This window comes from Panulirus ornatus, chromosome 46, assembly GCF_036320965.1.
Source record: "Panulirus ornatus isolate Po-2019 chromosome 46, ASM3632096v1, whole genome shotgun sequence".
NCBI lineage: Eukaryota > Metazoa > Arthropoda > Malacostraca > Decapoda > Palinuridae > Panulirus > Panulirus ornatus.
In genome coordinates, this window is record NC_092269.1 from 28,548,764 (window position 1) to 28,572,611 (window position 23,848).

The window sequence follows — 23,848 nt, forward strand, 5'->3', positions numbered from 1 at the left end:
TGATACGCTATTGAATTCTTTGCCTATACTCTCTTCACAAACACTGGAACAATTTCACTATTCTTCCATTTGCCATCCACTCCTTGATATTGCATATCTCTTCCTATTAACTCCGTGGCATATATGGCATATCCACTGGCACCCCTTAAGAAATCCAGTTTACAGCACTAACCATTCTGTAGATATTGACCTGGGTTTTATTAGCATTTATAGTGAAATGATAAGCACCTCATCCTTAACTAATCAGAGCTATCATTTCCACGTAACTTTTCCCATAGCTCTTGAATTTATGTTAGTGATTGTGTGCCATTTAACACCAACCTTACATGAGCAGTAAGGGATATAATGGGAAAACTGCAGTGTCCGTATACTTTTTGGCACAAATGACTGTTTTGTATGAAGCCGAATACATAAGACTTCCTTACCCTGCATCCATTAGTTTCTATATTAAGTTCAGTGCCAAGATCATATCTAATTAGTATTCTGTGCATCATTTCAAGCAGTTGTAGTAGTGCTTGTTCTTGTCCATATTGTGTTCTTCCATTTGCTGCTGACTTTTGTTTTATATGGAAAATGTTAAGAAAGACCTCAAGAATATTCTTATAAAATGGCTATCATGAAATTACCTTTAAAACTTTTGTAACTTTGACTGATACTATTACTAAATTTGAGAATATAATTTCCAAGATTATTGTTGCAAGATTTATTGGATGGCTCCTCTGATTATGCAGTTATGATGCAATAAATGATATGATTTTTTTGCCTTCAGCTTGTCATTGATTTTGGAAGAATCTTTATTGTAACAACTTTATTCCATATTGACCATGTTAGTTTATAGTGCTCTAGATATATAAACTGTTTTGCTCATTTTGAAGCTTTTAGAATTTTACTTGAATTTTTTTGGTATTTTTACAGTGTTATAGGAATAGTTTTTGTGTAAAGCCAGTGAGTCCAGTGTGATTTACTAAAATCTGATAGGGCCCAAGAGGATTTATGGATTTGCTGTAGTTACCTGCCTGGGTAGCAGGAGGGTTAGTGATGGCTGCATAGTGAATCAGCTCTTCATTGGTTGTCAAGTTGCACTCATCTGATCCAAGTTGCTGTCTTTTCTTTCTGCCCCACCCACATGTGGACTACTGGCAATTCATCTACAAAACATACTATCTCTCCTTGTCATACATAACATGCGGCAGTACTTCATTCATACAGCTCATTCTTCGAAAGTCTAGATTTTCCTGAGGTGAGCGCTGTGCACTAACCCAGCCTTTTGGCAAATGGTTGGTTTTTTTTTTTTTTTTTTTCATACTATTCGCTATTTCCCGCGATAGCGAGGTAGCGTTAAGAACAGAGGACTGGGCCTTTGAGGGAATATCCTCACCTGGACCTCTTCTCTGTTCCTTCTTTTGGAAAAAAAAAAAAAAAAAAAAAAAAAAGAGAGGGGAGGATTTCCAGCCCCCCGCTCCCTTCCCTTTTAGTCGCCTTCTACGACACGCAGGGAATACGTGGGAAGTATTCTTTCTCCCCTATCCCCAGGTACACTGGATAAAAGTAGTAGATAGAAACATTTAGATGGGAGCATTAGGTAAAAGTAATAAGTAGGAACATTTAGGTATGAGCATTAGGTAGAAGTAGTAGGTAGGAACATAGGCAGGAGCATAAGGTAAAAGTAGTCAGTGGGAACATTAGGTAGGAGCCTCTGCAAACATTCTGCTGGAGTGGCCTGTTAAGACTGAGGCATTAAAGGCTAAAAAGCTGCACTGGAGTTCACTAGTTATGGAGACTTTATAACTATGGCCACCTCCTTGAGGGAATTCCGAGTGGAACTAGTGTCAGATATGTAGACAGAATAGATTGACTGCAGTGAAGACTTCATGTAAAGATTTGATGAGCCTAATAGCTTGTTCTTAAACCAACACTGTCATATTTTGTATTAAGCAAGTGGCCTTAAGAGCCTACACTCTACACGAAGTAATGTAATGGTATGATTTCTTAATCTAGCATCACTGTTTATGATAGCAAATTCCCAGAGGGCTTCTAGTGGAATTGCTCATTGGAACTTCCTGCCACCACCATCACCTGTATAACCACCTCTGCCAGTTTTTCTGCCTACACCACTACCACCATCCCTCCCACCATCTCCATCATCTCCCATCGGCTCAATTCACTCCTCAACCATCATCTGATATACAGTCATGTAAGCTCATATGCTGTTGTATAATGGTGAGTGCTTTGATATTCCACCAATAGTAGATCACCCCGACCTAAGTTTGAAGCTATGGAGGGAAACTGCTTTTTATGAGGTTTTCATTTTTCAGCCAGAAAAGGTCTCAGAGAAATGCAAGTGCTTTACTGTCTTATTGGAGGTCCTAAAGTAAAACAAAGCAGTAAGGTGCAACATTGCCCCAGCATCGTATTATGCCTTCCTTGGAGTGATAATCCAGTTCCTCGGTTTTGTGATTGACAAGTGGATATTTAGGTATGCTTTGCTTAGCTTTACAGACTGGCATGAATGTTCTGTCACAATACATAAGAGTAATGTTCATAAAAAGAAGGATGGACATAAACCCTGTTCCAGTTTAAGGCATGCTTATAAACCAGTTCTTGCTAGTGTCATTCTTGGAGATGATATACTGATCAGGATGGTAAATAAGTCTTAAACCTCCAAAGGGAGAATTTTTTTAACTGTTAAATACTCTCAAAGTTTAAAGAATGCATTTATATCAGACTCACTGTGTAGCCTAAGCTTAAATGGACTTGTAGTAATGCAATTGGGCCCTCTTTAAGTGTCTTTATTGCTTGATTTTTGTACACATGATCAGAATCTCCCAGTGTAGAAGGTTTGTGGCTCTGATTTTGATGGGGGGTGGAGGGAAACTGCAGTTTTATGAGGTTTTCTTTTTGTTGCCAGAAAAGTTCTCAGAGAAATGCAAGTGCTTTACTGTCTTATTGGAGGTCCTAAATTAAAACAAAGCAGTAAGGTGCAGCATTGCCCTAGCATCGTATTATGCCTTCCTTGGAGTGATAACCCAGCTCCTCAGAGTCCTGTGATTGATAATTGGATATTTAGGTATGCTTTGCTTAGCTTGACAGACTGGCAAGAATGTTCTGTCTCAATAATAAGAGTAATGTTCATAAAAAGAAGGATGGATATAAACCCTGTTCCAGTTTAAGGCATGCTTATAATAAAACCAGTTCTTGCTAGAGTCATTCTTAGAGATGATATACTGATCAGGATGGTAAAGAAGTCTTAAACCTCCAAAGCGAGAATTTTTTTAATCGTTGAATACTCTCAGAGTTTAAAGAATGCATTTATATCAGTCTCACTGTGTAGCCTAAGCTTAAATGGACTTGTAGTAATGCAATAGGGTCTTCTTTAAGTGTTTTTATTGCTTGATTTTTGTGCACATGATCAGAATCTCCCAGTGTAGAAGGTTTGTGGCTTTGATTTTGATGGGGGTCAAGGGGGGTTTAGGAGTGATCTGATTGGAGGCCTTTTTAGTTCTGAACATGGCTATGGCTTTAGGGTAAAAGGAAGAGCCATATACATATATACCCATGTACATATTCATACTCACCTAATTCCTTGGGAAGGACTTGCTACGTAGCTAGTCCACTGGGTTTTCACTTGAATATGCTGTTATAGGAGTAGGATTGTAAAGGAATTTTTTTTCTTACAGTTTCCAAAGGAACCCAATGTCCCTGGTGAGAGGATCCACATGATTTTTCGCAAGATGTACATGATTGAAGGTCTGACTGTGTAGTAAGGTGAACTTATGTTATCATGCAGATTCACCATCATGAAATAATAGGAATAAGCAGTCTCTTTATTTTACTATCTCCTTTGTGTATTAAAACCTCTGATATTCATAATTTGAAACAGCAGTATGTTCAAACAACATATGTTTTTTATCATTTTTGGTTGACAACCCTCGATTATAAAATAAATAAAAAGAATTAGGTTTGTAAAGATATTTCAAATCTGCGCATTGTGCCACATCGATTAGTGCACTCACCACCCGGTGTGCTGATGATTTTTTATCATCTTCCATTTCCTTTCACTATCCCAGCATGTGTGCCGGTCTTGCACATTTGTGTATTTTGTGCACCCTGGAGTACTATTTTGGACATTAGCTATTTTCATGCATTGTTAGCAGGTTCCCAATGGCTCCTTGAAGCTGACTGCATTTCGCATGAACTGAAATATGGATTTGTGCAAGAGGCTGGGTATGAATGAGTACTAGGCAGCGCTCATGAAGGACTTCTTCATCAGAATGATGACTATTTACAACAGCAGAAGATCGAAGCATTTAGTTGTCGGTCCCAGTCCAAGACCTACATAACCAAACAGCAGATGATCAAGGCATTTTGTTGTGAGTCCCAGTCCAAGACTCTCAAGGCAGTGATTCAAGACCTGTGAGCTGGACTCTGTTCTTCACAAGTGGTTTACTTTGCGACTTTCTGGGGAGCACCCATCTCTGGATCACTGCTCGTTGAGAAGGATAAGCAGTTCAAAGATGAGATGAAGATTAAGGTTGTGTTTTTTTTCAGTGGCTGGCTTGCTGCATTCAACAAGCGTCGTGCTATTTGTAAACTCGATTGTAATACAGCAATTAAGAAAGATTAACCTGCCACAATCACCTGCCTTCACCATGAAAGCCAATAATATTGGACATGTTCGATGCAGCAGCTGAGAGAGTGTTGTTTTAGATGTTATATAGAGTATGGAGTCTGTTAGGTTATACCCCATTTCATTACCAATTTGTTTTGTCTCCATTTGTTTTTCCATAGCCAAACCTAATTCAACCTGTTAATTTAATGTATCATTTGCCTATTTGATTACGTATATTAATAGATCCTTTATTTAATATATTTACGAATAGGTAGAATATATTAGAATGTTACATTTTTTATAATGTAATATTTTATGAAAATTGAATAATTGGAAATTATCCACTGATGGATTCCCCAAGCAATTTGGATAACAGAGGTTTGTACAAAGAACATTATTTCTTGCATATGAATGAATTCCATAGAAATATGGATAAAGAAATGTATTTGTTTTGGAGCATTTATATCAATTTCAATTCAGTTTCAATATTTTATTCCTTGACCAAGGAATGGGATCCTTGTGCTGTTACTAGGTACCCTGTACAATACTGCCAGAGGCATCTGGCGAATGTCATTAGTTGGAAATAAGGAAATATATTTTTTTTGAGCATTTATATGAATAATTTTCAAGACCTGTATTCCTAGGTATTTACATCAAAGTTCTCAAAATTTTTGTTTTTGTATATAAGCACCTGTAAGTTGCCACATAGCCTGTGATGTTCACTGTGTGATGATCAGGGTTTTGGTATGAATGGAGGGGGGTACTGGGCTGAATGCTGTTTTTAATGATGAAAGTAAAGCTATTTACTTACCCTCTTTGGTGTCATTTATTATGATATACTTTTTTATTACGATTTTGCCATATAAGTGATTATTGATACTGTAAATGAGTATGTACAATAAATAATGAAGATTCCAAAAACATATGTTTTCCTAGTTACTGTTTAGGATTCTTGGGTTCCATTGATGGCATTGCGTATGACTTTACCACACCCAGAGTCTTGGCTTTCTTGTTCTCATTGAAGGCATTAGAGGAATCATGAACCTTAAGTCATGTGATTTGTTAAAGGATCTTACATATTCTTTGATGATCAGAATTGAAAATGTATAGATGAATGGGTTTCAGCATATTTGGACACTACAATGAATTTTGTAAATTTGATGAGAAAAATGTAAAGAGGATGGGTTGGGCCTGTCTTCAGCAACATTATTAAGGAAGTGTTACCTCCTGTTGTATAGAAGCAGTTATTGTTTCTGAATTTCATCCCAGAAAGATTTAAAACTTTTATGAATGGTGGAATTTTTATCGTTTTTAAAGCAAAAGGTGCAAAGGTCATGAGGGAAGTGAAAAGCATGGAGGATTGCATCACCATACAAGGAAACCTTGACAGGATTGTGTGTGAGAAAGTTGGTAGTTGACATTGTTCCAGATCTATCTCCTCAGGAGAGTAGTTAAGAAGGCCAACTGCCTGTTAGTATTTATGTTCATGGATAAGGGATTATCTAGCAAGTTGTTCATATCATACATAAAGCCAAAACTTTTTGTTTCTCAAGTTTTGTCACTGTACCTAAAGAGCTAATAGAGAAGGTCCAGAGGAGAACAACTACAGTTAAGAAGGCTGAGTGACAGGGAAAGGCCGAAGTCTTTAAATTTGCCTGCTCAAGAAGGGATGAGTGCTGGAAAATACCATAAAGTTCAAGAGATATAAGGAGATATAAAGGGAATGATTGCAAGTAACACTCTCACCAACTCCAAATAACCCCTTCTTCCTCTTACCAACCCACCCATTACTTTAATTATTAGTGTTATAAGATGGGAAGGAAGTCTGTTTTCAAATGTCTGTATCTTATTAACTGTTGCTGGGAAAACTAGCAACTTCCACCCACTACAGTCATAAGAGAATAGACAACATCCACCCTCTACAATGCTGAGTGAACAAACATCATCTAGCCACTACAGTGCTGAGGGAACAGAGAACACCCAACCACTACAGTGCTGAGAGAACAAACACCATCCACCCACTTCATTGCTCAGAGAACAAACAACATCCACCCACCACAGTGCTGAGAGAAAAAAACAACATCCACCCTTTACAGTGCTGAGAGAGAAAAGGACATGCACATGCTACAATGCTGGGAGAGCATAAAACGTATAACCACAATAGTGCTAAGAGAAGAAGCAACATCCACCCACTTCAGTGCTGAGAGGAAATGAATACATGCACCCACTACAGTGCTGAAAATAAGCAATATCCACCCACTACATTGCAGAGAACAAACAAAATCCACCCACCACAGTGCTGAGCGAATGAACCACATCCACTCTCTACTTTGTTGAGAAAACAAGCAACATCCACTCATTATGGTACTGAGAGAACAAACTACATCCACCAACCACATTGCTGAAAGAAGAAACATCCACCCACAACAGTGTTGACAGAACAAACAATGTCTTCCCACTACAGTGCTGAGAGAAGAAACAACTTTTATCCACTATAATGCTGAGAGAACGTTGAACTTCTTTTTGAAGCTTCTGTTTTCATCACTCCTAAAATCCCTTAGCACTCCACTGTCTGAATTGTATCTCCAACCAGTGATGACCTTTGAGGAAACACAGTACATGAAATGAATTAGAGAACACCAGAATGTCATAGATTTATCATAAGAAATCTTACAAAGACCCTGTATCACATATATACATTAATGACTTTATTCCTATTTTCCTCTGGCTTTTAATAAAAGCCCACTTTTAGTGTCATATCACAAAAACCATGAAAAATGAGTTTCCAAATGAAATGAGTAAGAATGACATCTTAGATCCTTGGAGGGATGTGAATTATCCTTTGCATTATCAAAGACTTCCTTTGAAAGAGGAGATCCTAGGTCATCCAATGTAACATCATTAGGTCTATACCCATGTCTCTAGACAAGTACATTTCATGTTTTCTTCAGATCCCACATCCTTTTTTATAGTTTTGCCTTAACACATTGACTTTGAAAAATTTCTGATTGTCTTTTTTCGTACAAATGTTGAAGTTTGGTTTGACTAACTAATCTTTCCAGTATCTCCTAATAACAAATTTCTCTTTGCAGTTTTTAAGAGAGCCATCCAACATCTGTAGTCATAACCAGCAACATATCACAAACTGTGTAACATATTGAGGTACAGTTGTTTGTGTGGTCTGTCTCACAGCTGGTGATTTTTACTACTGTTGGCTCCCTTTGAAGAGACCATGACCATAATATTAGATCCTTTTGCATTTGTGGAAGAATCGTCACTGAACCTTCATCCTGAGTGTGAAGACAAGTGAGTCAAAACACATTCAAGAGTTATCCTTAAATATGTAAAAGTGTCCTTAAGATTTGGTCCTCCCTCTGAAAGAAAGCTTTAAATAGAAAACATCTTGGAGCACTTCTTCAACTGTAGCACCTGCTATGAGACTCCAGAGTGTCATCTATAGGTCACCTTCCTCCCAGGCCCCTAGGTCGACTCTAGGGATGGACATGGAGGAGCAGGGTAGTCTGGGATTGCCAGTTGCATATTTCCTGAGAGGCCATCGTTGGATGGAGCCCATCTCGGGAACATTGTCGCACAGGACTCTTGCTAGGGATGACTTGTGGATCTCTGCCAGTTGTTCTGAAGGAGATTGAGAGAGAAAGGGAAAGACTTAACAGAACTACTGATAAGGAAGGACCTGCATTCACAAGGGCATTCAGGAATGGGATAGTGAGGGGAACGGTTTTCTAATGTTATGGTAAATGAGAGACCTGATCTTTAAGGATCTCTGTGAGAAAGGAGGAAGGTTTACATAAGTGTTAAGGAAGTATGAATAGCATTTGTACATTGGTGACAAGGAGCATTTGGTGTCAAGGGAGATCTGTTTATACAGGTATTGAATGAGATGGATGTATTCGGAAGTATATGGGAAAGATAGGTAACAGAAAACTTAATTGTCTATAAAAAGCTAATAAAGTAGATGACAGTAACAGTATCTAGACTTCATAATCTATGTAGAAGGAGACACTTTTGAAGAAAGCTTATTGGTAAAGCATAAGACTCCTCAGCACTGACCACTTTAAATGAAGACAGGATAGTTGAGTAGAAGGCTCCTCCCTACCCACTGCATATAGATAAAGACAGGGTAGTAAAGCAGAAGGCTTCTCTCCACCCACCACTATAGATGAAGACAGGATAGCAAAGCAGAAGGCTCTATGTCACCTATCAATACCCCACCCCAGCACATCAGCTGGTGAGAAAATAACTATGAAGGAACACCATTTAGCACAGAGGGAGAGAGAGTACCCTGATATAAAAATTCTAGAGGAAAGGATGAATGAAAATACATTCTAAACTAATTTCTCCTGACGATTACTCTAGGAATGGAGGATTTCAGGTGTTAGTCTGAAGATGTTGTGAAAGAAGTCAAGTTTTTATAAGATGTTTGAGAGGAAAGCCAGAATTATGAAGATGTCAGGTCAATAAAAGTTTGGGCAGAGGAAGAAAGAAAACATTAATGGCTAGAAGTGTTTGGCTGATTGTGTCCTGTGAACAGAATGGTGACCATCATTTTGCACCATAATTTGTATAGGTTTAAGAAATAGAATGTGAGACGTAGTAGATATAAAGATATGAAGTAGAGTGCAAGATGCAGTAACTTGATGAGGTGAGATAGATCGATTAAGGTCATTGAGAAAAAATCTAGCTTTGAGGCTCACTAGCTGATGAGTACAACCATTGAGAAAAGAAATAGAACACCTAGTAATAGATATTGGCTCTAGTCAGATAAAGTAGTTCAGGTAGCGAACACTTATACTTGAACATTGTGAATCTCTTGGATATTTGACACTTCCACACACACACACACACACTTGCACAGACAGCAAAACCAGATGTTTATCCTCTCCTTTGTGGTTGATTGATGAATGGGGTACCTGGCATCAGCTGGGTGTATGTAGTATTTGTGTTTGTGTATACATAACAGGATAAGAAAGAGGTGTGGAAATAAAAAGAGTGTGGTTGAGAGAGCAGAGAGGGTGTGTTGAAATGGTTTGGATATATGGAGAGAATAAGTGAGGAGAGATTGACAGAGAGGACATATGTGTCAGAGGTGAAGGGAAGAAGGAGAAGCAGGAGACCAAATTGGATGTGGAAGGATGGAGTGAAAAAGATTTTGAGCGATCGGGGCCTGAACATACAGGAGGGTGAGAGGTGTGCAAGGAATAGAGAGAATTGGAATGATGTAGTATACCTGGGTCGACGTGCTGTCATTGGACTGATCCAGGGCATCTGGGGTGAACTTTAGAGAGGTCTGTAGGGCATGGATGTGGATAGGGAGCTGTGGTTTTGTTACATTACACATGACAGCTAGAGACTGATTGTAAACGAATGGGGCCCTTTTTTTTGTCTTTTTTCCTGGAGCTACCTTGCTGAAGCGGAGGTAGCAATGCTTTTTCCTGTGTGTTAGGGTAGCAACAGGAATGGATGAAGGCAAGCAAGTATGAATATGTACGTGTGTATAGAATAAAAAATAAAAAAATCTGTGTATATGTATGTATATGTTGATATGTATGTGTACATATATTTACATGTATGTGCATGTATGTGCTTGGGAAGGAGACCTGTGTGGGGAAGTACCAGGAGAGACTGTGTACAGAATGGAAAAAGGTGAGAACAATGGAAGTAAGGGGAGTGGGGGAGGAATGGGATGTATTTAGGGAATCAGTGATGGATTGCGCAAAAGATGCTTGTGGCATGAGAAGAGTGGGAGGTGGGCTGTTTAGAAAGGGTAGTGAGTGGTGGGATGAAAAAGTAAGAGTATTAGTGAAAGAGAAGAGAGAGGCATTTGGACGATTTTTGCAGGGAAAAAATGCAATTGAGTGGGAGAAGTATAAAAGAAAGAGACAGGAGGTCAAGAGAAAGGTGCAAGAGGTGAAAAAAAGGGCAAATGAGAGTTGGGGTGAGAGACTATCAGTAAATTTTAGGGAGAATAAAAAGATGTTCTGGAAGGAGGTAAATAAAGTGCGTAAGACAAGGGAGCAAATGGGAACTTCAGTGAAGGGCGTAAATGGGGAGGTGATAACAAGTAGTGGTGATGTGAGAAGGAGATGGAATGAGTATTTTGAAGGTTTGTTGAATGTGTCTGATGACAGAGTGGCAGATATAGGGTGTTTTGGTCGAGGTGGTGTGCAAAGTGAGAGGGTTAGGGAAAATGATTTGGTAAACAGAGAAGAGGTAGTAAAAGCTTTGCGGAAGATGAAAGCCGGCAAGGCAGCAGGATTGGATGGTATTGCAGTGGAATTTATTAAAAAAGGGGGTGACTGTATTGTTGATTGGTTGGTAAGGTTATTTAATGTATGTATGACTCATGGTGAGGTGCCTGAGGATTGGCGGAATGCGTGCATAGTGCCATTGTACAAAGGCAAAGGGGATAAGAGTGAGTGCTCAAATTACAGAGGTATAAGTTTGTTGAGTATTCCTGGTAAATTATATGGGAGGGTGAAGGCATGTACAGAGCATCAGATTGGGGAAGAGCAGTGCGGTTTCAGAAGTGGTAGAGGATGTGTGGATCAGGTGTTTGCTTTGAAGAATGTATGTGAGAAATACTTAGAGAAGCAAATGGATTTGTATGTAGCATTTATGGATCTGGAGAAGGCATATGATAGAGTTGATAGAGATGCTCTGTGGAAGGTACTAAGAATATATGGTGTGGGAGGCAAGTTGTTAGAAGCAGTGAAAAGTTTTTATCGAGGATGTAAGGCATGTGTACGTGTAGGAAGAGAGGAAAGTGATTGGTTCTCAGTGAATGTAGGTTTGCGGCAGGGGTGTGTGATGTCTCCATGGTTGTTTAATTTGTTTATGGATGGGGTTGTTAGGGAGGTAAATGCAAGAGTCCTGGAAAGAGGGGCAAGTATGAAGTCTGTTGGGGATGAGAGAGCTTGGGAAGTGAGTCAGTTGTTGTTCGCTGATGATACAGCGCTGGTGGCTGATTCATGTGAGAAACTGCAGAAGCTGGTGACTGAGTTTGGTAAAGTGTGTGGAAGAAGAAAGTTAAGAGTAAATGTGAATAAGAGCAAGGTTATTAGGTACAGTAGGGTTGAGGGTCAAGTCAATTGGGAGGTGAGTTTGAATGGAGAAAAACTGGAGGAAGTGAAGTGTTTTAGATATCTGGGAGTGGATCTGTCAGCGGATGGAACCATGGAAGCGGAAGTGGATCATAGGGTGGGGGAGGGGGCGAAAATTTTGGGAGCCTTGAAAAATGTGTGGAAGTCGAGAACATTATCTCGGAAAGCAAAAATGGGTATGTTTGAAGGAATAGTGGTTCCAACAATGCTGTATGGTTGCGAGGCGTGGGCTATGGACAGAGTTGTGCGCAGGAGGATGGATGTGCTGGAAATGAGATGTTTGAGGACAATGTGTGGTGTGAGGTGGTTTGATCGAGTAAGTAACGTAAGGGTAAGAGAGATGTGTGGAAATAAAAAGAGCGTGATTGAGAGAGCAGAAGAGGGTGTTTTGAAATGGTTTGGGCACATGGTGAGAATGAGTGAGGAAAGATTGACCAAGAGGATATATGTGTCGGAGGTGGAGGGAACGAGGAGAAGAGGGAGACCAAATTGGAGGTGGAAAGATGGAGTGAAAAAGATTTTGTGTGATCGGGGCCTGAACATGCAGGAGGGTGAAAGGAGGGCAAGGAATAGAGTGAATTGGAGCGATGTGGTATACAGGGGTTGACGTGCTGTCAGTGGATTGAATCAAGGCATGTGAAGCGTCTGGGGTAAACCATGGAAAGCTGTGTAGGTATGTATATTTGCGTGTGTGGATGTGTGTATGTACATGTGTATGGGGGGGGGGTTGGGCCATTTCTTTCGTCTGTTTCCTTGCGCTACCTCGCAAACGCGGGAGACAGCGACAAAGTATAAAAAAAAAAAAAAAAAAAAAAAAAAATGTTTATGTATGTATATTTGAGTGGATGGGCCATTCTTCGTCTGTTTCCTGGCGCTACTTCACTGATGCGGGAAACAGCGATTAAGTATAGTTATATGTGTGTATATATATTTATTTATTATTTATTTTGCTTTGTCGCTGTCTCCGCGTTTGCGAGGTAGCGCAAGGAAACAGACGAAAGAAAATGGCCCAACCCCCCCCATACACATGTATATACATACGTCCACACACGCAAATATACATACCTATACATTTCAATGTATACATACATATACATATACAGACATACATATATATACATGTATATATTCATGCTTGCTGCCTGTATCCTTTCTCGTCGCCACCCTGCCACACACGCACATATACATACCTATACATTTCAATGTATACATACATATACATATACAGACATACATATATATACATGTATATATTCATGCTTGCTGCCTGTATCCTTTCTCGTCGCCACCCTGCCACACACGCACATATACATACCTATACATTTCAATGTATACATACATATACATATACAGACATACATATATATACATGTATATATTCATGCTTGCTGCCTGTATCCTTTCTCGTCGCCACCCTGCCACACACGCACATATACATACCTATACATTTCAATGTATACATACATATACATATACAGACATACATATATATACATGTATATATTCATGCTTGCTGCCTGTATCCTTTCTCGTCGCCACCCTGCCACACACGCACATATACATACCTATACATTTCAATGTATACATACATATACATATACAGACATACATATATATACATGTATATATTCATGCTTGCTGCCTGTATCCTTTCTCGTCGCCACCCTGCCACACACGCACATATACATACCTATACATTTCAATGTATACATACATATACATATACAGACATACATATATATACATGTATATATTCATGCTTGCTGCCTGTATCCTTTCTCGTCGCCACCCTGCCACACACGCACATATACATACCTATACATTTCAATGTATACATACATATACATATACAGACATACATATATATACATGTATATATTCATGCTTGCTGCCTGTATCCTTTCTCGTCGCCACCCTGCCACACACGCACATATACGTACCTATACATTTCAATGTATACATACATATACATATACAGACATACATATATATACATGTATATATTCATGCTTGCTGCCTGTATCCTTTCTCGTCGCCACCCTGCCACACACGCACATATACATACCTATACATTTCAATGTATACATACATATACATATACAGACATACATATATATACATGTATATATTCATGCTTGCTGCCTGTATCCTTTCTCGTCGCCACCCTGCCACACACGCACATATACATACCTATACATTTCAATGTATACATACATATACATATACAGACATACATATATATACATGTATATATTCATGCTTGCTGCCTGTATCCTTTCTCGTCGCCACCCTGCCACACACGCACATATACATACCTATACATTTCAATGTATACATACATATACATATACAGACATACATATATATACATGTATATATTCATGCTTGCTGCCTGTATCCTTTCTCGTCGCCACCCTGCCACACACGCACATATACATACCTATACATTTCAATGTATACATACATATACATATACAGACATACATATATATACATGTATATATTCATGCTTGCTGCCTGTATCCTTTCTCGTCGCCACCCTGCCACACACGCACATATACATACCTATACATTTCAATGTATACATACATATACATATACAGACATACATATATATACATGTATATATTCATGCTTGCTGCCTGTATCCTTTCTCGTCGCCACCCTGCCACACACGCACATATACATACCTATACATTTCAATGTATACATACATATACATATACAGACATACATATATATACATGTATATATTCATGCTTGCTGCCTGTATCCTTTCTCGTCGCCACCCTGCCACACACGCACATATACATACCTATACATTTCAATGTATACATACATATACATATACAGACATACATATATATACATGTATATATTCATGCTTGCTGCCTGTATCCTTTCTCGTCGCCACCCTGCCACACACGCACATATACGTACCTATACATTTCAATGTATACATACATATACATATACAGACATACATATATATACATGTATATATTCATGCTTGCTGCCTGTATCCTTTCTCGTCGCCACCCTGCCACACACGCACATATACATACCTATACATTTCAATGTATACATACATATACATATACAGACATACATATATATACATGTATATATTCATGCTTGCTGCCTGTATCCTTTCTCGTCGCCACCCTGCCACACACGCACATATACATACCTATACATTTCAATGTATACATACATATACATATACAGACATACATATATATACATGTATATGGGGTGGGTTGGGCCATTTCTTTCATCTGTTTCCTTGCGCTACCTCGCAAATGCGGGAGACAGCGACAAAGCAAAAAGAAAAAAAGAATATATATGTGTGACCAAACCTTTTCAAAACACCCTCTTCTGCTCTCTCAACCACGCTCTTTTTATTTCCACACATCTCTCTTACCCTTTCATTACTTACTCGATCAAACCACCTCACACCACACATTTTCCTCAAACATCTCATTTCCAGCACATCCATCCTCCTGCGCACAACTCTATCCATAGCCCACGCCTCGCAACCATACAACATTGTTGGAACCACTATTCCTTCAAACATACCATTTTTGCTTTCCGAGATAATGTTCTCGACTTCACACATTCTTCAAAGCTCCCAGAATTTTCGCCCCCTCCCCCACCCTATGATTCACTTCCGCTTCCATGGTTCCATCCGCTGCCAGATCCACTCCCAGATATCTAAAACACTTCACTTCTCCAGTTTTTCTCCATTCAAACTCACCTCCCAATTGACTTGACCCTCAACCCTACTGTGCCTAATAACCTTGCTCTTATTCACATTTACTCTTAACTTTCTTCTTTCACACACTTTACCAAACTCAGTCACCAGCTTCTGCAGTTTCTCACATGAATCAGCCACCAGCGCTGTATCATCAGCGAACAACAACTGACTCACTTCCCAAGCTCTCTCATCCACAACAGACTGCATACTTGCCCCTCTTTCCAAAACTCTTGCATTCACCTCCCTAACTACCCCATCCATAAACAAATTAAACAACCATGGAGACATCACACACCCCTGCCGCAAACCTACATTCACTGAGAACCAATCACTTTCCTCTCTTCCTACACATACACATGCCTTACATCCTCGATAAAAACTTTTCACTGCTTCTAACAACTTTCCTCCCACACCATATATTCTTAATACCTTCCACAGAGCATCTCTATCAACTCTATCATATGCCTTCTCCAGATCCATAAATGCTACATACAAATCCATTTGCTTTTCTAAGTATTTCTCACATACAATTCTTCAAAGCAAACACCTGATCCACACATCCTCTACCACTTCTGAAACACACTGCTCTTCCCCAGTATGATTCTCTGTACATGCCTTCACCCTCTCAATGAATACCCTCCCATATAATTTCCCAGGAATACTCAACAAACTTATACCTCTGAAATTTGGGAGCACTCACTCTTACCCCTTTGCCTTTGTACAAGGGCCCTTTGGGGAAAACCCATTCCCCCAATCCCAGGCCCCTTTCCCATGATTTCATACATAAAATTAAATAACCCTTACCAACCGGGTCAACAATACAGTCACCCCCCTTTTTTAATAAATTCCACGGGCAATACCCATCCAAAACCCCTGCTGCCTTCCCGGCTTTCATCTTCCCAAAAAGCTTTCACTACCTCTTCTCTGTTTACCAAATCATTTTCCCTAACCCCCCACTTTGGGGAAACACCAACCTCGACCAAAACACCCTATATCTGCCACTCATCATCAAACAATTCAAAAAACCCTTCAAAAAAATCACTCCATCTCCTTCTAAACTTCACCACTACTTGTTATCACCTCCCCATTTGGGGCCCCTTCACTGGGGTTCCCATTTGCTCCCTTGCCCTTAGGGGCCTTTTTATTTACCTCCTTCCAAAATTTTTTTATTCTCCCAAAAATTTAATGATACTCCCCCACCCCAACTCTCATTTTGCCCCTTTTTTTTCACCTCTTGCCCCTTTCCCTCTTGACCTCCTGTCTCTTTTTTTTAAATACATCTCCCACTCAATTGCTTTTTTTTTCCCGGGCAAAAATGGGCCCAAAAATGCCTCTCTCTTCTCTTCACTAAAAACTCCTTAAACTTTTCACCCCAAACCCACTCACTACCCTTTCTAATCAACCCCTCCCACTTTTTCTCATGCCACAAGCATCTTTTGGGGGAAATCCTTTCACTGATTCCCTAAATACTTTCCCATTCCTCCCCCACTCCCCTTACTTCCATTGTTCTCACCTTTTTTCCCATTCTGTACTCAGTCTCCCCCGGGGAACTTCCTCACACAGGTCCCCCTCTCAAAGCTCATTTACTCTCACCACCCTCTTCACCCAACATTCACTCTTCTTTTCTGAAAACCCCATACAAACCCTTAAACCTTAGCCTCCACAAGATAATGATCAGACATCCCCCCCTTTGGGCACCTCTCAGCCATTAACATCCAAAAGTCTCTCTTTGGGGCACGCCTTTCAATTAACCCCGTAATCCAATAAGGGCTCTCTGGCCATCTCTCCTACTTACAAAAGGTATACTTATGTATATCCCCCGCTTTTTAAACCAGGTATTCCCAATCATCAGTCCTTTTTCAGCACATAAATCTAAAAGGGGCTCTTCACCTTTTTCCTTTTTAAAACCCAATGAACCCCCCCTTTGTAAAACCAATTATTCCCTCAACTCCCAAACATTACTCACCTTTGCATTCAAATCACCCATCACTATAAACCCGGCTCGTGCATCAAAACCCTAACACACTCATTCAGTGCCCCCAAAACACTTGCCCTCTTGATCTTTCTTCTCATGCCCAGGGGGCATAGGGAAACCAATAATCCCCACCTTTTCCCCACAACTTTCATTTTTAAACCCATTTTTTAATCGAAAATTTTACTTTCTTCCCACTCTATCCCCATACTCCCACAACTCCTGTTTCAGGAGTATTGCTACCCCTTTCCCTTCTTTTGTCCCTCACTAACCCCTGACTTTACTCCCCAGACCCCTTCCCGCAAAACCCCTTCCCTTCCCCTTTTTTTTTCCTTAAACTTTTCCCGGGTTCCCTCAAAGGCCAAAACCCATTTCCCTTTTCTTCTTTCCTTCCCCCAAACCAAAAACACCGCTTCTGCCGTTTTTCACTGGAAAACAGCCACCACCTTTAAGGGAAAAACCCCTGAACCCTTCCCCCAAGGTTCCCATCCCCCAAAAACCCCAACGGGGCCCCCTTTCCCTTTTTGTTTCCCAATTTTAAAAAATTAAACAAAGGGGAATTCCCCCCCCCGCCCCCTTTCCGGCCCCCTTTCCCTTTCCTTTCCTAAATGTTAATTATAAAATATATATATATGGTAAAAGGGTTTTTTAATGTATGTATGCTCATGGTGGGGGTGCCCGAGGATTGGGGGGAATTCGTGCATAGTGGGGCCTTTTTAAAAAGGCAAAGGGGATAAGATGAGTGCTCAAATTACAAGGTATAAGTTTTTGAGTATTTTTCCCGGTAAATTAAAAAGGGGGGGGTATTGATTGAGAGGGTGGGAAGGGGTGTACAGAGCATCAGATTGGGGAAGAGCAGTGGGTTTCAGAAGTGGTAGAGGGGGTGTGGATCAAATGTTTGGGTTTGAAGAATGTATGTGAGAAATACTTAGAAAAAACAAAAGGATTTGTAAAGTAGATTTATTGGGTCTGGAGAAGGCATATGTAGAGTTGATAGAGATGCTCTGTGGAAGGTACTTTAAAAATATATGGGTGTGGGAGGCAATTTTTTAAAAAAGCATGAAAAGTTTTTATCAGGATGTAAGGCATGTGTAAGTGAAGGAAGAGGGAAAAGTATTTGGTTTTCATGAAAATTTGGTTTGGGGCAGGGGGGGGTGATGTCTCCATGGTTGTTTAATTTGTTTATGGATGGGGTTGTTTTGGGAGGTGAATGCAAGAGTTTTGGAAAGAGGGGAAAATATGAAGTCTGTTGGGGTTTAGAGAAACTTGGGAAATGAGGCAGTTGTTGTTCGCCCGTTTATACAGCGCTGGTGGCTGATTCATGTGAGAAACTGCCCGAAGGGTGGTGACTTTAGTTTGGTAAAGTGTGTGAAAGAAGAAAGTTTTAAAAGGGAAATTGTTAAAAAGGGGAAGGTTTTTTTTAGGTACGTAGGGGTTTAGGGTCAAGTTCATTGGGAGGGAATTTGAATGGAAAAAACTGGGGGAAGTAAAGTGTTTTAGATATTTTGGGAGTGGATCTGGCGCGGATGGGAACCCTGGAAGGGAAATGAATCATTTTGGGGGGGGGAGGGGGCAAAAACCTTTGGGGGGCCTTTAAGAATGGTCCCAAGTCGAGAACATTATCTCGGGAAACAAAAAAAGGGTTTTGTTTGAAGGAATAAATGGTTTTCCCAAAAATGTTGTAAGGTTGCGAGGCATGGGGCTATTTGATAGAGTTGTGCGCAGGAGGGTGGATGTGCTGGAAATGAGATGTTTGAGGACAATTGTGGGGTTTAGGTGGTTTGATCGAGTAAGTAATGTAAGGGTAAGAGAGTTTTGTGGAAATAAATAGAGGGGATATTGAGAGAGTAGGGAAAAGGGTTTTTGAAATGGTTTTTTGGGGACATGGAGAGAATGAGTGAGGAAAGATTGACCAAGAGGATATATGTGTCGGAGGTGGGGGGAACGAGGAGAAGGGGGAAAGACCAAATTGGAGGTGGAAAGATGGAGTGAAAAAGTTTTTGATGTTTGGGGGCCTGAACATGCAGGGGGGTGAAAGGCGGGCAAGGAATATAGTGAATTATCGATTGGTATCCCGGGGGTTTTGACGGCTGTAAATTGGATTGAATCGGGCATGTGAACCCTCTGGGGAAAACCCAAAGGAAAAGTTGTGGGGGGGGCCGGGAAGGGGAAAGGGGACTGGGTTTGGGGCCCTTTATTGCATGACAGCTGGGAGACTGTGTAAACGAATGGGGCCTTTGTTTCTTTTCCTAGTTTTTTAACCCTTTCCCCACCCATGAGGGGGAAGGGGAATGGTTTTCCCATTTTGTGGCAGGTGGCGAGGGGAATGAAAAAAGGGGCAGAAGTGTAAATTTGTCTTTGGGTATATATGTATGTGTCTGTGGTGTATATATATGTTACATTGAGATGTATAGGTAGGTAAAATTTGCGTGTGGGGACGTGTATTTAAAAATACTTTGTGTTTTGGGGGTGATTTGGGCCATTTTTTTTGTCTTTTTTCCAGGGCGCAAAGCTCGCAAACCGGGAGACAGTGACAAAGAAAAAAAAAAAAAAAAAGAATATATTTTATATATAATTTTATATATATATATTTTATATATATATATATAATATATATATATATTGTGTGTGTGTGTGTGTTTTGTGTGTTTTTGGGGGTTGGGGTTGGGGTTGGGTTTTCAAGAATTTTGGGTAAAAAAAGGAAAAGGGTTTTTTGGGATCGGGGGGTTGTTTGGGGCTTTGGGGAAGGGAAAATTTTTTAAATTTTTGGGGAAAAATTTACTTAAAGGAAATTACTTGGTAAAATTTTGGGTTTGTGAAAGGAAGGGGGGGAAATTTTTTAAGATTTTTTAAAAGGGGTTTAAAAATAAGAGCAAGGGTTTAATTGGGTTTTTTTTTAAACGGGTAAGGGGTTGGGAGGGGTCAATTTTAAAAAATTGGGAAAAGGTTTTAAGGGTTTAAATTTTTTGGGGGGAAAAAAATTTGGAGGAAGTAAAGTGTTTTAGATATCTGGGAGTGGATCTGGCAGGGATGGAACCATGGAAGCGGAAGTGGATCATAGGGTGGGGGAGGGGGCGAAAATTCTGGGAGCCTTGAAGAATGTGTGGAAGTCGAGAACATTATCTCGGAAAGCAAAAATGGGTATGTTTGAAGGAATAGTGGTTCCAACAATGTTATATGGTTGCGAGGCATGGGCTATGGATAGAGTTGTGCACAGGAGGATGGATGTGGTGGAAATAAGATGTTTGAGGACAATGTGTGGTGTGAGGTGGTTTGATCGAGTAAGTAACGTAAGGGTAAGAGAGATGTGTGGAAATAAAAAGAGCGTAGTTGAGAGAGCAGAAGAGGGTGTTTTGAAATGGTTTGGGCACATGGAGAGAATGAGTGAGGAAAGATTGACCAAGAGGATATATGTGTCGGAGGTGGAGGGAACGAGAAGTGGGAGACCAAATTGGAGGTGGAAAGATGGAGTGAAAAAGATTTTGAGTGATCGGGGCCTGAACATGCAGGAGGGTGAAAGGAGGGCAAGGAATAGAGTGAATTGGATCGATGTGGTATACCGGGGTTGACGTGCTGTCAGTGGGTTGAATCAAGGCATGTGAAGCGTCTGGGGTAAACCATGGAAAGCTGTGTAGGTATGTATATTTGCGTGTGTGGACGTATATATATACATGTATATGGGGGTGGGTTGGGCCATTTCTTTCATCTGTTTCCTTGCGCTACCTCGCAAATGCGGGAGACAGCGACAAAGCAAAAAGAAAAAAAGAAATATATATGTGTGACCAAACCTTTTCAAAACACCCTCTTCTGCTCTCTCAACCACACTCTCTTTATTACCTTACATCTCTCTTACCCTTTCATTACTTACTTGATCAAACCACCTCACACCACATATTGTCCTCAAATATTTCATTTCCAGCACATCTACCCTCCTCCGCACAATTTATCTATAGCCCACACCTCGCAACCATATAACATTGTTGGAACCACTATTCCTTCAAACATACCCATTTTTGCTTTCCAAGATACCATTCTCGACTTCCAGTCATTTTTCAACACTCCCAGAATTTTTGCCCCCTCCCCCACCCTATGATTCACTTCCACTTTCATGGTTCCATCCGCTGCCAAACCCACTCCCAGATATCTAAAACACTTCACTTCCTCCAGTTTTTCTCCACTCAAACTTACCTCCCAATTGACTTGTCCCTCAACCCTACTTAACCTAATAACCTTGCTCTTATTCACATTTACTCTCAGCTTTCTTATTTCACACGCTTTACCAGACTCAGTCACCTGCTTCTGCAGTTTCTCGCCTGAATCAGCCACCAGCGCTGTATCATTAGCGAAGAACAAGTGACTCACTTCCCAATCTCTCTCATCCACAACAGACTGCATACTTGCCCCTCTTTCCAAAACTCTTGCATTCACCTCCCTAACTACCCCATCCATAAACAAATTAAACAACCATGGAGACATCACACACCCCTGCCGAAAACGAACATTCACTGAGAACCAATCACTTTCCTCTCTTCCTACTCATACACATGCCTTACATCCTTGATAAAAACTTTTCACTGTTTCTAACAACTTTCCCCCCACATAGCATCTGTATCAACTCTATCATATGCCTTCTCCAGATCCATAAATGCTACATACAAATCTATTTGCTTTTATAAGTATTTCCCACATACATTTTTCAAAGCAAGCACTTGATCCACACATCCTCTAACACTTCTGAAACACACTGCTCTTCCCCAGTATGATTCTCTGTACATGCCTTCACCCTCTCAATGAATACCCTCCCATATAATTTCCCAGGAATACTCAACAAACTTGTATCTTCGTAATTTGAGCATTCACTTTTATCCCCTTTACCTTTGTACAATGGCGCTGTGAAAACATTCCACCAATCCTCAGGCACCTTGCCATGAGTCATACATATATTGAATAACCTTACCTTCTAGTCAACAATACAGTCACCCCATTTTTTGATGAATTCCACAGCAATACCATCTTAACCCGCTGCCTTGCCGGCTTTCATCTTCCGCAAAGCTTTCACTACCTCTTCTCTGTTTACCAAATCATTTTCCCTAACCCTCACACTTTGCACACCACCTCGACCAAAACACCCTATATCTGCCACTCTATCATCAAACACATTCAACAAACTTCAAAATACTCACTCCATCTCCTTCTCACATCACCACTACTTGTTATCACCTCCCCATTTGCGCCCTTCACTGAAGTTCCCATTTGCTCCCTTGTCCTTACGCACTTATTTACCTCCTTCCAGAACATCTTTTTATTCTCCCAAAAATTTAATGATACTCTCACCCCAACTCTCATTTGCCCTTTTTTTCACCTCTTGCACCTTTCTCTTGACCTCCTGTCTCTTTCTTTTATACATCTCCCACTCAATTGCATTTTTTCCCTGCAAAAATCGTCCAAATGCCTCTCTCTTCTCTATCACTAATACTCTTACTTCTTCATCCCAACCACTCACTACCCTTTCTAATCAACCAACCTCCCACTCTTCTCATGCCACAAGCATCTTTTGCGCACTCCTCCCCCCCCCCCCCCCATACACATGTATATACATACGTCCACACACGCAAATATACATACCTATACATTTCAATGTATACATACATATACATATACAGACATACATATATATACATGTATATATTCATGCTTGCTGCCTGTATCCTTTCTCGTCGCCACCCTGCCACACACGCACATATACATACCTATACATTTCAATGTATACATACATATACATATACAGACATACATATATATACATGTATATATTCATGCTTGCTGCCTGTATCCTTTCTCGTCGCCACCCTGCCACACACGCACATATACATACCTATACATTTCAATGTATACATACATATACATATACAGACATACATATATATACATGTATATATTCATGCTTGCTGCCTGTATCCTTTCTCGTCGCCACCCTGCCACACACGCACATATACGTACCTATACATTTCAATGTATACATACATATACATATACAGACATACATATATATACATGTATATATTCATGCTTGCTGCCTGTATCCTTTCTCGTCGCCACCCTGCCACACACGCACATATACATACCTATACATTTCAATGTATACATACATATACATATACAGACATACATATATATACATGTATATGGGGTGGGTTGGGCCATTTCTTTCGTCTGTTTCCTTGCGCTACCTCGCAAATGCGGGAGACAGCGACAAAGCAAAAAGAAAAAAAGAATATATATGTGTGACCAAACCTTTTCAAAACACCCTCTTCTGCTCTCTCAACCACGCTCTTTTTATTTCCACACATCTCTCTTACCCTTACGTTACTTACTCAATCAAACCACCT

General features: G+C 40.2%; 2 protein-coding genes across 2 annotated transcripts in view; one reads left to right on the forward strand and one right to left on the reverse strand.

The window, feature by feature from the left end:
- Positions 1 to 5,530, forward strand: part of LOC139763342 (uncharacterized) — a 305,437-nt gene extending 299,907 nt beyond the window's left edge. Inside the window, exon 23 of the mRNA XM_071689364.1 lies at positions 3,678 to 5,530. Within this exon, the coding sequence (XP_071545465.1) occupies positions 3,678 to 3,761 (84 nt within the window). The 3' untranslated portion in view covers positions 3,762 to 5,530. The remainder of the gene's footprint in view (positions 1 to 3,677) is intronic.
- A 1,721-nt stretch (positions 5,531 to 7,251) lies between these two features.
- Positions 7,252 to 23,848, reverse strand: part of LOC139763343 (salivary peroxidase/catechol oxidase-like) — a 60,487-nt gene continuing 43,890 nt past the window's right edge. The window contains 1 exon segment of the mRNA XM_071689365.1: positions 7,252 to 8,275. Coding sequence (XP_071545466.1) covers positions 8,064 to 8,275 — 212 coding nt within the window. The 3' untranslated portion in view covers positions 7,252 to 8,063.